This window comes from Festucalex cinctus, chromosome 12 (genome assembly GCF_051991245.1).
Source record: "Festucalex cinctus isolate MCC-2025b chromosome 12, RoL_Fcin_1.0, whole genome shotgun sequence".
NCBI lineage: Eukaryota > Metazoa > Chordata > Actinopteri > Syngnathiformes > Syngnathidae > Festucalex > Festucalex cinctus.
Window position 1 is genome coordinate 14,496,703 of NC_135422.1, and position 13,704 is coordinate 14,510,406.

General features: G+C 39.1%; 2 protein-coding genes across 2 annotated transcripts; one reads left to right on the forward strand and one right to left on the reverse strand.

Annotated features, from left to right (window-relative positions):
- Positions 1-213: 213 nt before the first annotated feature.
- Positions 214-8,630, reverse strand: tmx1 (thioredoxin-related transmembrane protein 1). The gene is made up of 8 exons (XM_077538789.1): positions 8,301-8,630; positions 7,308-7,423; positions 7,169-7,214; positions 6,499-6,627; positions 4,191-4,236; positions 3,652-3,753; positions 3,502-3,565; positions 214-1,772 (listed from the first exon to the last, which is right to left on the reverse strand). Exons 1-8 carry the CDS (start codon positions 8,465-8,467, stop codon positions 1,513-1,515), a joined length of 930 nt encoding a protein of 309 aa, XP_077394915.1. The 5' UTR covers positions 8,468-8,630; the 3' UTR covers positions 214-1,512.
- Positions 8,631-10,289: 1,659 nt separating this feature from the next.
- Positions 10,290-13,704, forward strand: LOC144031534 (uncharacterized). Its single transcript, XM_077538790.1, has 7 exons — positions 10,290-10,455; positions 11,290-11,523; positions 11,674-11,772; positions 11,854-11,958; positions 12,720-12,805; positions 12,880-13,051; positions 13,237-13,704. The coding sequence occupies exons 1-7, from the start codon at positions 10,429-10,431 to the stop codon at positions 13,381-13,383; spliced, it is 870 nt and encodes a 289-aa protein (XP_077394916.1). The 5' UTR covers positions 10,290-10,428; the 3' UTR covers positions 13,384-13,704.

The window sequence follows — 13,704 nt, forward strand, 5'->3', positions numbered from 1 at the left end:
GTGGTTATGGGATGTCTCCTACACTCAATTTGCTCAACTTATTTTGATATTTGTGGATTAATGTGACGTAAATGCTAATGATGCTATATGCTAATTTAAGCGAGCACACAATGTATTTTTTTACACATGTGAATGAAAAGAACGCCATTCCTAATGATGCTCAATGTAGACGAAAACATAACGGATAATAACCAGAGGATCAGAGGCAAAGTGTACAGTATTTTTTTTAAATGTATTTTATATATATTTTTTAACTTTAAAAATAGGCTACATGTAACATTGCTATAAATGCTAACCTGGCTTTACATGTGTTTGCGGGGAAAATAGACTGCATGTTTTGTGTTCAACTGTAGAAAAATGCAGAGTGGAATGTAAATCTGGAGTGACATTGGCTCTGATCCTAATGCTACATTGTGTGTAAACAGAGTGCAGCTCAACACATTAGCGCCACTTCTCTCACGCACTAATGCAGTGGTTCCCAACTGCTGTGCCGCAGCATAGTAGTGTCATCATGTGTGCTGTGGCAAATTAATTACACTTAACTGGTCTGAATAGTTACAAATCATGATTTATTGCTTATCTATCTATTCAATAATGACAGTGACAAGCAGAACAATTAAATGCTCGTCAAATATATTTCAGAAGGTACAATTAACCTGTGTATACATCTCTTGCTAGTAAATTTAATAAATTACATCATCATCATTTCAGTATTATATATTTTTGGTGACATTTTTTGTCTGGTGTCCCGAGAGTTTTCAATGATAAAATATGTGCCTTGGCTGGGGATGCAAAGGTGTGGAAAAGCTGGTAAATTTCCATGGGAATTTAAGAATTTTGGAAATATCCCAAATGGGAAACATTCCATGGAAGTTATGCCAACTAACTGGGAATTGAAGAAGTTTTGTTTTATCATGATCTGTTTTTCAGCAGACATAAGCAAGGTGGTTTGAGAGTGGAGACAATAAGGTGATTTTTCATAATTCCTAAGCTTTAAAAAAAAAAAAAAAAAAAAAAAACCTCTGTGGTGTCAAATTTACAAAATATTTTATTAAGATTCAGAGACTACACTCAATTTTGTAAATCCCTTCTTTATTCCCAAATACTTCGAATAATTCCTGATACTTTCCATGGAAAGCTTCCAACTTAAAAATTTCCCAGAATTTTGCATTTCTTAACCTTGGCTAGGTTGGGAAACACTGCACTCATGGGCCATCAAACACCATTACAGGGACATATGACATCTATATACATAAAATGACACCTTTATTAAAACAAAAACAAAAAAAACAAGAAAAAGAAAAAGAAAGGATGCATAGCTGAAAAAGAACACCGCAAACTTCCAACAGCTCCACAAACCTCCCAACGCTCAAGTTTTGTTCCCGGTTGGAGCCGCCATGGCACCCGAAGAGGAAGAGGAGGAGGAGGAAGAGAGGCGCGTTGTAAACGTCGTTAGAAGTGTGAGCTTCCTCCCACTCCACGAGAGATGACGTGACACTCCACTCCGGCCCTCTAGGTGTCCTCCTCCTCCTCCTCTTCATCCTCCTCTTCCTCCTCCTCCTCTTCCTCTTTACGTCTGGCCACCGCCCTCTTCCTCACGGCCTGTCCTTTGGGTTCGGGCCGGCCCTCAGGCGAGGCCCTGCGGGTCCGCCATGTCTCGTCTTCCTCCTCCTCTTCCTCCTCTTCTTCGTCGTCCTCCTCGCCGTCGGCCTCGTGCTCCTCCTCCTCCTGCTGCTGTTGGAGGAGCCAGGCCTGGTCCGCCGTTTGTTTTTCTGCGCGTCAGCAACAGTAATGAGGCTTTGCACTGACGTAGCGCTTTAAGCCAAGCGCGTCGCGAGGCTTCTCGCTACTTGGCTTCTACCGGGGTAAAAAAAATGTTTGCTGTGGCCAGAGTCAAGGTCAGTGCCGTTGTGAAACAAGTTAGTTTTATATTGGGATAAGTTTTTACATAGGATGATAAACCCCGGCTAAAGTGCCGAGTTTTTGTGATATGAAAGAGACAAAAATAAAAATAAAAAACAACTGAGATTGAACTATATACGGGGCTAATCGGAGGAACTTAAAATGGTGGTAGGTGTGTTGACCCCCATTTAACATACGGGCTTCATTCTGAACACAGCCACATTTCCTGTTATCGGAGCACATGCACAAGGAATGTGCAGACGGTGTTTAGACTTTTTATATCCACTGTCGCAATGTAATAAATCGGCATCTTTAATGTGTAGGTCAACCTTAAACATTTCTTGACAATAATATGTTATAGGGGTGTTAAAAAAAATCGATTCGGTGATATATCGCGATACTACATCGCGCGATTCTCGAATCGATTCAATAATCGGCAGAATCGATTTTTTTTTTTTTTTTTTTTTTTTTTTTTTAGGATTCACACCTTGAGCATGGAAGAATGTTATATGAACGGCACATTAAGCCTTAATATTTTTATTTTAATGCTGTTCAAATGTGAAACAGATTGCAAAAAGTTTGTGTACAGTGGCTCACGGTTATAAGCCTCAAGTTTTAGATAAATATATTCATACAAATCTTACAGTGTACATGTACAAATTTACTGATAGTATTTTCTAAATTTGAATGGAAAAAAATCGCAACAATCGACTTATAAATTCGTATCGGGATTAATCGGTATCGAATCGTGACCATTCGTATCGGGATTAATCGGTATCGAATCGAATCGTGACCTGTGAATCGTGATACGAATCGAATCGTCAGGTACTAGGCAATTCACACCCCTAATATGTTATATGTTACGTCATTAGTCTAAACATAATATTCGGATTAATATTACATTTGTGGAATATGAGTTATGCAGCAAAATCCAGCCATTTTTGTCCATCTCAAGGGGCGGCCAGTTTGCCCACTTGCTGTCAACTGAAGATGACATCCCAGTTGCTTGGGGTTCAGCAACGACCAATCACAGCTCACGTGTTTTCTGAAGCTGAGCTGTGATTTGTTGTTATCAGAGACATGCACAACCGTGACATCATTTTCAGTCGACAGCAAGTGGCAAAATGGCCGCCTTCTGATATTGATAAAAACAGCTGGCTTTTGATGCTTAACTCATATTCCACTAATGCAATATTCCCCAGAATACCGTATTTAGACTAGTGAGGCTGCATAGAACATGTTATTGTCAAGAATTTTTTTGGGGGGGGCGGTTGACTTCCCATTTAAAGGGGAAGTAGAAAGGATAATTTTTTACTACTTCCTCAATTATTTGAATGCGAAGTTTAACGGTGCAAAATGTAATTTACATCTACCAATTCTGTCTATTGTTTAGATAACATGGCATGATCTTAAATGTAATAAAGTAGCATGCTGATTTTTAAAACATTTTTAGCACCGCTTTGCCATCAGGGCAGCCTCATAATGAATTAAAAAATATCTGGTCTTTATAAAAGAATTCAAATAGTTAATAAAATATTCATAAAGCTTTCATGGGAGGATATTCTCTTCTACAATGAGTATGAAAAGATGAAAACTTACTCTGATAGTAGTCCGGCGAAAACCGTCGCGATGGGAATACAAAGTCTGCGATGAACACCAGCAGCTGAAAAACAAAATAATGCCAAATATTGTGTATGCTACTTTGCAAAAGAAACAATTGAGGGAAAAAAAAAATCCAGTTTTGCTTACCAGTCCCAGAGCGAGGCCAGAGAAGAGCGTGGCCAGCCCGAAGATGACGTACGAGCCCCACACGGGAATGCCCAGTTGCTCTGTCATGTAGTTATGGCAACGCTGGAAGAAAATCAATAGTAGCATGTTAGCGTATGCTTTCATGGATGAGCAGTATGAAATTTGCGAGGCCTGTCATTCTCAAGGAGACCCCAAAAAAAAAAAAAAAAAAGTCTGAAGCCAGTTAGGCATATATCACGAGTAGAACCACAAAAAAAATGTCTCAAGAAGACACTCTCAAAAAGATACAGGAATTCTGCCATTTTGGCATGAAGGAAACATTTTGACACAGTAGCGTCATTCTCTACATTTTTTTTTCAGCCGCCAAAGTCAGCTTCACTAAGTTGTCAACATGAAATTTGGTATGCATGGCTCCCATGGGAAGACCCACAAAAGTCTGCCTCTAATACCAATCTAATGTGACGATTCTTTTTCCTCCATTACCTTATTAAATTCTCAAATCACTTGTCAAGAGCTTAACACGCATGAACAATACTTACCCGGATGAACATGGAAAGCTTGAAGAGAGCAGACATGGAGTTCATTCTGTAAAACATGACACAAACAAGACATCATGTTAAAGGTAGGGGTGGGAACCTTTGGGTACCTCACGATACGATACGATACGATACGAGGCTCACATTAACGATTATCTCGCGATATGACGATACTGCGATTATCGATATATTGGTCAGGAAATAAGTCCACGATAATCACGATAAATCTACTCAAGACATAAACTGATGTTTTTTTCAATGACAAAATAGTTTATTTTCATACCATCACTGAAAAAAAAAAACATTAAACATTAACTCATTCACTGCCAATGACGACTATAGACGTCAAAAATCCAAGCAAACAGCCAGTGCAAATTTTGACAAGAAATTTGAATTTAGTTTTAGTTATACATTATTTTCATTCATAGTTATTAATCCCAATTGTTATTAATAACAACAATGACAACAATTTCATTGCTAAGTGCTACCATCGTGCATAGTGATTGGTCTTGGTCTTACTGAGACCACAAACTGGGTCTCGACCTCCAGAAGTCAATTTAGTCGACTAAAATTGCTCCTTATTTTTTTTCGACTAAAGTTGGATTAAAACTCAAATACAATCAGGCGACTAAGTTATGACTAAGGCTTTAATTATATTTAGTCAGAAGACTATAACTAAAACTAAATTGAAATTTCTTTTTTTTTTAATTAAAATTTTAATTTAATTTTATTTAATTTTATTTTTGACATCTATAGTCGTCATTGGCAGTGAATGAGTTAAACATTCTTCAGAGTGAGTAATTTAGTGCATTTTTTTTTTTAAACAAATACAAATGTCTTCTCAACAGAGAACTTTCTATGAACAAATTTGTGTCTTTCTTAAACACTACTGTCATACAACATGCCAGTCAGTTACATAGTCAATTGTTTCATTTTATAAATTTTGAATTAATTTTAAATGAAATTTTAGATATTAAATCCAATTAAATCAATATTAACATTGCTCAGAAATTGTGTGCTTCAAAAAGTAGAAAGATATGTTTTAAAACTAACACTGACGATATAATAAACATTTTTCATAGAAACTTATACAAAACTGGGTCACTCGCTGGACATATAAATGTCTTACACAAGTAAAAGTAAGCTCATGCTTTTCTTTAAAATAAAAAAAGAAAAGAAAAAGAGCAGCATGGATGATTTGAGGTTCCAATAACTGATGGAATGCGTGAAAATGGTAAAAAAAAATTTTTAAAAAAATGATCGATGTCCATCCGTTGTTGACTCGCTAGTAAGACCTACTCATTGTGATGACTCAAGTGCATTAGTTTAGCCCTGATCTCCTCTTACAAAGTTGGAATTCTTTTTCTCAGTGAAATGACCGGTTATTTTATTTGGTTGTCTTCAGTCGTGGTCTGGCAATTTGTATGTGTTCTTTTCTCCCTTCGTTTTGTTAGCGAGCCTCCGCTCTCGTGTGTTAGTTTGCTATTACTCATTTCTTGTTGCACTAGTGTAGTTTGGAAGTTCGGGAGAGTGGCCCGACATTTGGGAGCTTTAGCTGAGCTCCATTTCATTTTGTAACTATCACAGCGTTGTGTTTTTCGTGTCGTATTGCCCCCGCTTAAACTCACCAAGCAAGACATCTACATCGTGCCCCTGACGCCTAACAAATTCACGTAGCGAAAACCATCATTCACAACTACGCTATACGGGTGGAAATCAATTGCAAATATACACAGAGATGCTGTGCGTGATCAACTTTGCCCTTGGAGAATTAAATTAGCAGACAGAGAGAGAATTACCTCTTACCTTTAGCAAGTCTAGTCCTGGATGATGCCGCTCTAAGTGGCTGTCATATTCGTCATGTTTCCAGTGTAACTATTGTGGGACAGTTCTTGCATGCACCCAAGTCCGTCTCTTCTCTCTTCCATTTGATAAAATCCCAAATGTGTCCATTCCACACTATCAATATATCCACATCTTTGACTTGTATGCAGCCGGCGTTTTGTTTACTTTGGTCTTCTTCGGCTGAAGACTGCCGCACATTTCCCCACCACTCTTATGAGGCGCTCCCTCTAGCGGCCCGCCAAGTAATTGCGCAATAAGGAACAATGGAGCCGTTACAGCGGCCGTATCGATACTTGGCATAGGCATATCGATAACCCACCGTGAGAGAAAATATCGCGATGTATCACCGTATCGAGGTATCGTTATTTTTAAAACAACAAAATTATAGTGGAAGTTGGAACCTCTAAGGAGAAGAAAGAAGGAAAGAAAGACAGATAGAGAGAGTGAGTCAACGTTGCGAACTCACAGGAAAGACGAGGGCGCAAACCAGGAGGAGACCGGCTCCACCGCACTCCACTTCTTCTCGTCCACGAAGCTGAGGAACTCGTCCTTGGTGCGTGCACCCTGGTACTTTCGGAAAACGCCGTCTTTGCAACTGCAATGCACATACAATAAGCATTTGTTTTCTCGTTGACTTATTTTGTTATTTGTAGTTCAGCATGGTGGTACTAGTAACACAAAAAAACATGAAATGTTATGGAAAATTGTCTTTTAAATGTAAAACTATAAAGGCCTTTTATTTAATACTGCCGCGATAATGCAATTTAATAGCTTTGGGTGCTTCCACTAATAGAAACAAGCAGATGATTTACTTGGAAAACAGGCATAGTACCCTTCATATAAATAATAAATCCTACCAGCCGACTGAAATAAAGCAATTTATTTGAAAATTGCATTCTACTACGTTACGATGCCGATTTGGATTTGATTAATTGCATAGCCCTAAATTTCGCCAACGCAAGAAAAATGATCTTAACAATAATATCCATAATCCTTTGGGTATTTTAACAAAAGCATGTTCCATACATACTTTGAAGACACCTGGGAACTGTTTTCAATTGTGAAAAAAACTGCATAACAAGCCTCCTTGAAACATAAAGAGACAGGATATAGCCAAACACCACAGGAGAACTTACTGGTAAATGGTCGGAAGCGACGTAATGATGAATCTCCCACTAAGCCCTTTCAAATGAGGACAGAAGGTTAAAGACTCATGAAAACTCGAGAATGAAACCCAAACCACCAAGTACGGTACTTTTTGAGGGTGCTCCCTACCTGGTTGCTCGGTCACATCCACCTTGGCAATGTTGACCCCCATATCCTCCCCCCAGTCAGCGAACTCCTTCCACACCGGTTGTAGCTGCTGGCAGGCCGGACACCAGGGCGCATAGCTGCGGGGGGGTGAAAATGATTTTAAGTGTCAATACCTGAACCTCAGGAAGGAGAGGCAGACATGCTAACCATTACACTACAAGTAAAAATAGACTGCTACATTGTGTATATTATTATTAGCCATATAGGTAGCTAACATAGCTTAACAATACTACTTACAAGTTAACAAAGCAAGATGAGATGAACAATTGTTCCTTCAAATGAATTTTTTCCCCCCCTCAATTTTCCACCCCCGATTACGGTCAAAAGTGAACAGGTACCAACAACTTTAGTGTCGAGCTATAATAAGGTAAAGGGTGACCCAGTCCATGGAGTGAATGATGAACACCATGTAAAATCATTGCTCACGGCTCATTTAGACACTGTGTTCCTTGAAGTTTCTTTCCATGAAAAGCTTTTTTCCTGCTCTTTTTGTTCAGAAAACAATATTTTTAGTTAATGAATTACTAAAGAACAGGAAAAAGGTGCAAACAAACTTTTTGGGTGAGACTTAGAGAAGATAATTTACTCTTCTTAAGTTCCTTGGGTCTTCAGATGTTCTAAAAACGGGTGTCATAATGAGGAGTTGTGCTTTGCAAAAGCTTGACAGCTAATGACAAAAAAATTAATAACTGTTTCATCTACTGTCATTGACATGCAAATACTTCCAACGCGTGTAAAGCTGCTAGCTTGTGCATGTGATTAGCCGGCTAGTTGGTGAAGCTAATGTAACATAGCAAGACAACCACCAAACACTCTTCCGAGACGTTACTTTAGGAGTGACAACGTTAGTTCAAATGAACAATTGCGCCCGTAAATGACAACAAGTTAGACGGCAAAACGCCCTCCAATGTCCGCTCCATGTGGCTAGCTGACTGACTTAGCTAAGCTACTGACAATTCAATCATCCACTCTCCGGTCAGGATGTCCTCCCAGTTGCCGTCGGTGACTTCTCGGAGGCTCGCCTGCTTGGCCCCGGTAACCGACAAGGACGCAAGGCACACCGTTAGCAGGAGAGAGCATGTCGGCGAGAGGTGTTTTGGACGAGGACTCGAAGGAAACATGGTGGCGCTCTCGCCCGCCTGCTAAGCTAGCCAGGAATTGACAACCGTAATGGTGCGTTTGCGGACAAATCCACCCAATTCGTTTTATCACGTTTGGATCAAAATGGGTTCACTTTAACTCTAAAAAGACATGTTGAAAACCTTGAAATTGACAATCTAGGACGTTTACTTTACAGGCTTGAATTCACTATTATTGTTGGTCGTATCTCGTTCGTCATATCGGAGTCGTTTACTGTCAGTTCAAACGCGCCGAGTCGACACACTACGATCGATAAAAGACGCGGATCAAAGAGCGATAAGCTCAAAGGTGCACATGATAAACCGAATGTTTTTGTTCCACTCCGAATGGCAATTAGTTAGTGTTATCACACAATTGTTTTCATTTGGAAGTACGCGAACGCTTGTCACACATTTTTCTTGAATGACGTGAACGCACCATTGCTCTCCAGCGCACTCTACAGTACACTTTAGTACATTAAAACTGCGGTTGGAATTTTATTTTAAATACATTTTAATATACATACACTCAAATGTAAATACGTGTATTTTCTAATTAATTACAAAATAAACATTCATTGCGCTCACAAATATAACGTTCCACCAGCAGGTAGCGATATTGATCTTTTGGCGTGAAATACTGTGTTCTCAATTCATTTTGTCATTTTGCAAGAGAGTTTTATGGTTGCAATAAAATCTGTGAGATCTTGGAGATTTATATGGCAGTGATTACTTCTACACTCTTAGTTTTACAGAAATTGAGGTTTTCCTCAGATCACAGCATCTTGCCAACTATAATAACTTAACACTTGAATCACATTGCTTGTACTTTTATCCACAACTAAGGTACTGCCGTCATTTTCTGTTTCATAGGTTGGATCCCGGTCAGTATCATCTGCCTGAAGGAGAATAACCGAGCTGGATTGGTGGGGGGGGGCTTCGTGGTCTAAATCCATAATTAACATTTACTCAATTTTTCATCCTTTTTTTTAATTTTTTTTTTTATTTTAGTTTTTTGCACTTGACTTAAAAATGACAAAATAGAATTATCCCATTCTAGACTGCAGTAGTTCAGTTTTTCCTTCCTGTTGAGGAAACACACGGTCACCTAATCAGTAACTCGTGTAGAAGAATTGATGCACATTAAAATGGTTTATTGTAAAATTGAACATCTTATAGAGACTACTTCTGCAAAGTTGTAGTCACCTTGTCGATCTTAAGTTATACTCTGACTTTTAAATTATCTTCCACAACATCCGCACGTGAACTCCTGTGGCCCCCCCCCCAAAAAAAAGTATTTTAATGGCTCATTGTTCCTAAACTGCACCCTCGAGGTATAGCGCTGAGCACAGGGAGCCATAGCCACTCTGCTCACAAAACTAATGACATTCAAGTGGGAATAATAATTATGTGCAATGTCAGAATTAACTATAGGTGCACCTTATATTTAAGCACAGATAGTGTGAAATATTGCCACCGATGAGACGTGAGTGTGTTGGCTTTTCTGTGTTTAGATGCACTTTCATAATTATTTGTGGTAATGTGCTAAATTGTTGAGTAGGGGGAATTTAAACCTTGAAAAAAAAAAGTTTATTACAATGTGTATCGTGTGCTGCATTTGACCTCATCATATTAACTCTGCTGTTCCTCTTTGTGATATTTAATTGTGCATTACACCATAATTTGCCGTCAGACAACGCACTGCCTCGTGGTTGTCCTTCAATCAGCCAATCAATAAACCAATCAAAGCTTTGCACCACCTTTCATACTTTAAGATGTCATGCTGCGTACTTTGCGTACTTCGAAAGCAACGTGAAGTGCGTCACAAAACAAACGGTAAACGACACAAGCTCGCCACCGGTTGAACGCCTGGGCGAAATGTATACGTGCAAGTCGAGCTTCAAAATCACACCGACCAGATTGCTTACTCCTGAATATCTGCGGCCGCCTCGTTCACTTGGAAAATGACAAGTAATTCTCAGAAATATGAGGTAAGTTATCAAACTGTTGTGTGCACTTCTGGAATTAACTGATACTGCAGATTAAAAAATAAAAATAAAAAATCGGACTTGGAATTTTTATTTGAGAAAACATAGCTGTAACAGTAGTCCAGACCAAACAAAATGTAATCCATCTGCAAAAATGACGTAATTTTTGCATTCACGCATGTGAGGGTTTTTGCCAATATTCATTTGCGATTTTGATTCTGACATATCTTCAACTTGGGTTTGCCTTGTAAAAACGGGATTTTCAATATTTGAAGGCAAGCTGGTGCTATGCAGCAGCATAGCATCCATGCAAACTGAATACTGTATATTGATGCTACAGTGACTGAGAAATGAGTGTTCTTAAACGCCCTAAAGGGGAAGTAAACAATTTTCTCTACAATATGTTTAATACAACATTCTGATGGTGTTTCTGGTATATGAATTAGAAAAATCCGAAAAATCCACCCGCTTTTATCTATTTCGGGGCAGCCATTTTCTCACTTGCGATTGACATAAAATAAGCACTTTGATGGCAAGTTCAGTCAAACAGCTGCATGTGACAAAATGGCCACCCCAAACAAGAAAATAAAAGCAGTGGATTTTGTTGAATAATCATATTCCATAAACATAATATTAATCAGAATAGATTCGTTTGGGTGCACATATTAGTGTAAAGAAAAGTTGTGACTTTTTTAAACAATGTATATATTTCTTACTGTACCACTAGAGGGAGCCCACGCACCACACTTTGAAAATCACTGTCCAAGCATGACGCTGTTTTGAGTTATGACTCCACATGACAACAAAAATCCTTAAAACATAAACCATTTTTCTCAGGAGAGAGATGACTATTTTGCTCCTAAGCCGGAGAAGGGGGGATTGCAGACCTGGCATGTGGCTGTACTAATAGCTTGCCTGGTGGCTATCCTGCTATCCATCTTTATCCTGGTGCCTGTGGTGATTGTAAACAGAAATAAAAGCAGCCAGCTGGCTCAAGATGGCCTATCCTCAGATGATTTCGCGAATTGGGGAACAAACGAAGAACAGTTTGTGCCAGTTCAGACTGAAAAGGTAAGCCCCACCGTGCTAGCAGCGTTGGTGGATAGAAACCAAGCGCCAATCAACACAGAACATTTACTTAAGTTGCCTTCATTCCACATTCAACAACGACACAGCGCTAGCTCATGTTAATTTAATGAAGTCAAACGCTGTTGGTTTCAGGTGACGAAGCCAAGGAACATCTCTGTTGTGTTGAACTTCAAAGAACAACTGGTGCTGGCGATCGTCAAGAAGATGGCCGCTTGTGGAAGGCTCGAGGCCGTGAGTGGTCACCCACCAAAAATGGCATGAAGCCAAGACGATGCTAACTGTCTTTTTTGCCTTTCAATGAAAAAACAACAGGTCCCCGTCAACAATGCCGATGAGTCAAATTCAACTGTTCTCACCCCCATCATATCAACGACTCCAATTATATGCTGGCGCAGAGTCGAAATGAAACCTGCGGGAGTGAGTTTATATAATTTTTGTGTCAATGCTAAAGAGCATTATTACAAATATTGATTTAAACTAGGGGTGTCAAAATTAGTGCGTTAATTTTGAGTTCATTTCAAACTTTGACTCAATGAACAATTTTCAGCAGTGAAGTTAATATTTTGTCCAGAATTTGATTATATCATTATTTTTTCTTATACAATTAATGCATTTAAAAAGTATTTTTCCTACTTGCTGTCGACTGGTGATGACATCACCTGTGCTGAGGAAGTAGGTAACGGCCAATCACGGGTAATGACTGCCCCTTACTTGGAAAGCCTGTACTGGGGGAATTCCAGTTAATGCAGCAGACACGTCCACGTCAAAATTTAGCAGTAATACATTTAATAATAATGCATATATTTGTGGAGACTGGGGTCAATTTGTATTTTACAATATAAAATTGTGCAGGATTTCACAAGTTACATCATGTTAAAGAATAGATAGCTCTTAATATGGAAATACAAATGCAATTATGCCATCTGGTGGCAGAAAAAATGACCTCAACACAAATCAATATTACACTAGTTTTTACAGTACATCTTTTTAATTGTAACTCAATTTTAGGATGCTTTTAGAACAGTATGTAATTTGCGATTAAAACATTTAATCGCCTGACACCCCCAATTCAAACGTAACACTACAGTGATAACATGATTCAAAAGAGCCTCAGTTGCCAATCCACTTTTCAGCCATCATGGGACAAACGGTCAACAAATTATATTCTCGTGTTGCAGTCTGCCTTCGTCGGGGAGCTGGTTGAAGGTCTGAGCGTGGGCCGCAACATCTCCGTCAGAGGGCGAGTCAAGCAGAACCCAACTAGGTACGAGGCCACATGCTCCACAAATGGAGGCTGTTACCCTGATAGATAACATGTTTGCGCTTTTTGCCTTGTAGTTTTAACATCGACTTGATGGGCAGCAACGACGACGTCCCACTGCGCCTGAACGCTGAGTTCCAGTCTGGAAACATTCACAAGATTGTGCGGAAGGCCTACCTGTCTAACTTCTGGGGTCTGGAGGAGCACCTGCTGCAAACCTCCTCCTTTCAAGCAGACGGCTACCTTGAGGTTAACACAATAATATCAAAGTGTTTATTGGTGGGAAGCACGTAGACTTAAGTCAGCATGTCACAGCTGCACAGGATTGGGGTTCAAAATCGTAGCTTGATTGAAGACCAAAAATAAGTTTCACTCGTGTCAGTTTACCTGTTGAAAAATTCCTCAGCTGCCATTTTGCGGTCTTGTTTGTCCAGATAATCATCCAATGTGGCGCCAAGGCTTTCAGCGTGGTTGTCAACACCATCGAAATACCGAGCTTCAATTACCGAGCCGACATCACGAAGATCACGCGCGTGAAAGTGGATGGTGACTTTACGCTGATTGACGTCAGGCTGATGTGACGTCATCACAGCAACATCAGAAGCGCCATTCCAGATCATACATATATATATATATATACTATCTATCCACTTATTAAGGATTACAAGGATTTTACTTTATTCTAATTAAAGGATTAAGTTTTTTTTTTTTTAAATACAGTATTAACTTTTGTAATATGACCTCTTTACACCAATGAAAATGATCACGGTTGCTGCCTACTGTGTGATATAATTATGTAAATTGAGTTATTTGAACACGAAAGATTGATACTTTAGAATGTTGGATCTTTTGTTTGTATTTAAATGTACTTCACTGTCTTAATAAACCGCATTGCAAAAGTG

Bases quoted from the DNA above. Each gene is read 5' to 3' on its own strand.
- tmx1 (XM_077538789.1), bottom strand. From the start codon at position 8,467: ATGTTTCCTTCGAGTCCTCGTCCAAAACACCTCTCGCCGACATGCTCT. The intron at 6,628-7,168 runs GTAAGTTCTCCT...TGTGCATTGCAG, and splicing joins TCGCTTCCGACCATTTACCA to TTGCAAAGACGGCGTTTTCC. The intron at 4,237-6,498 runs GTGAGTTCGCAA...CATGTTTTACAG, and splicing joins TTTGCGCCCTCGTCTTTCCT to AATGAACTCCATGTCTGCTC.
- LOC144031534 (XM_077538790.1), top strand. From the start codon at position 10,429: ATGACAAGTAATTCTCAGAAATATGAG. The intron at 10,456-11,289 runs GTAAGTTATCAA...CATTTTTCTCAG, and splicing joins GTAATTCTCAGAAATATGAG to GAGAGAGATGACTATTTTGC. The intron at 11,773-11,853 runs GTGAGTGGTCAC...AAAAAACAACAG, and splicing joins CTTGTGGAAGGCTCGAGGCC to GTCCCCGTCAACAATGCCGA.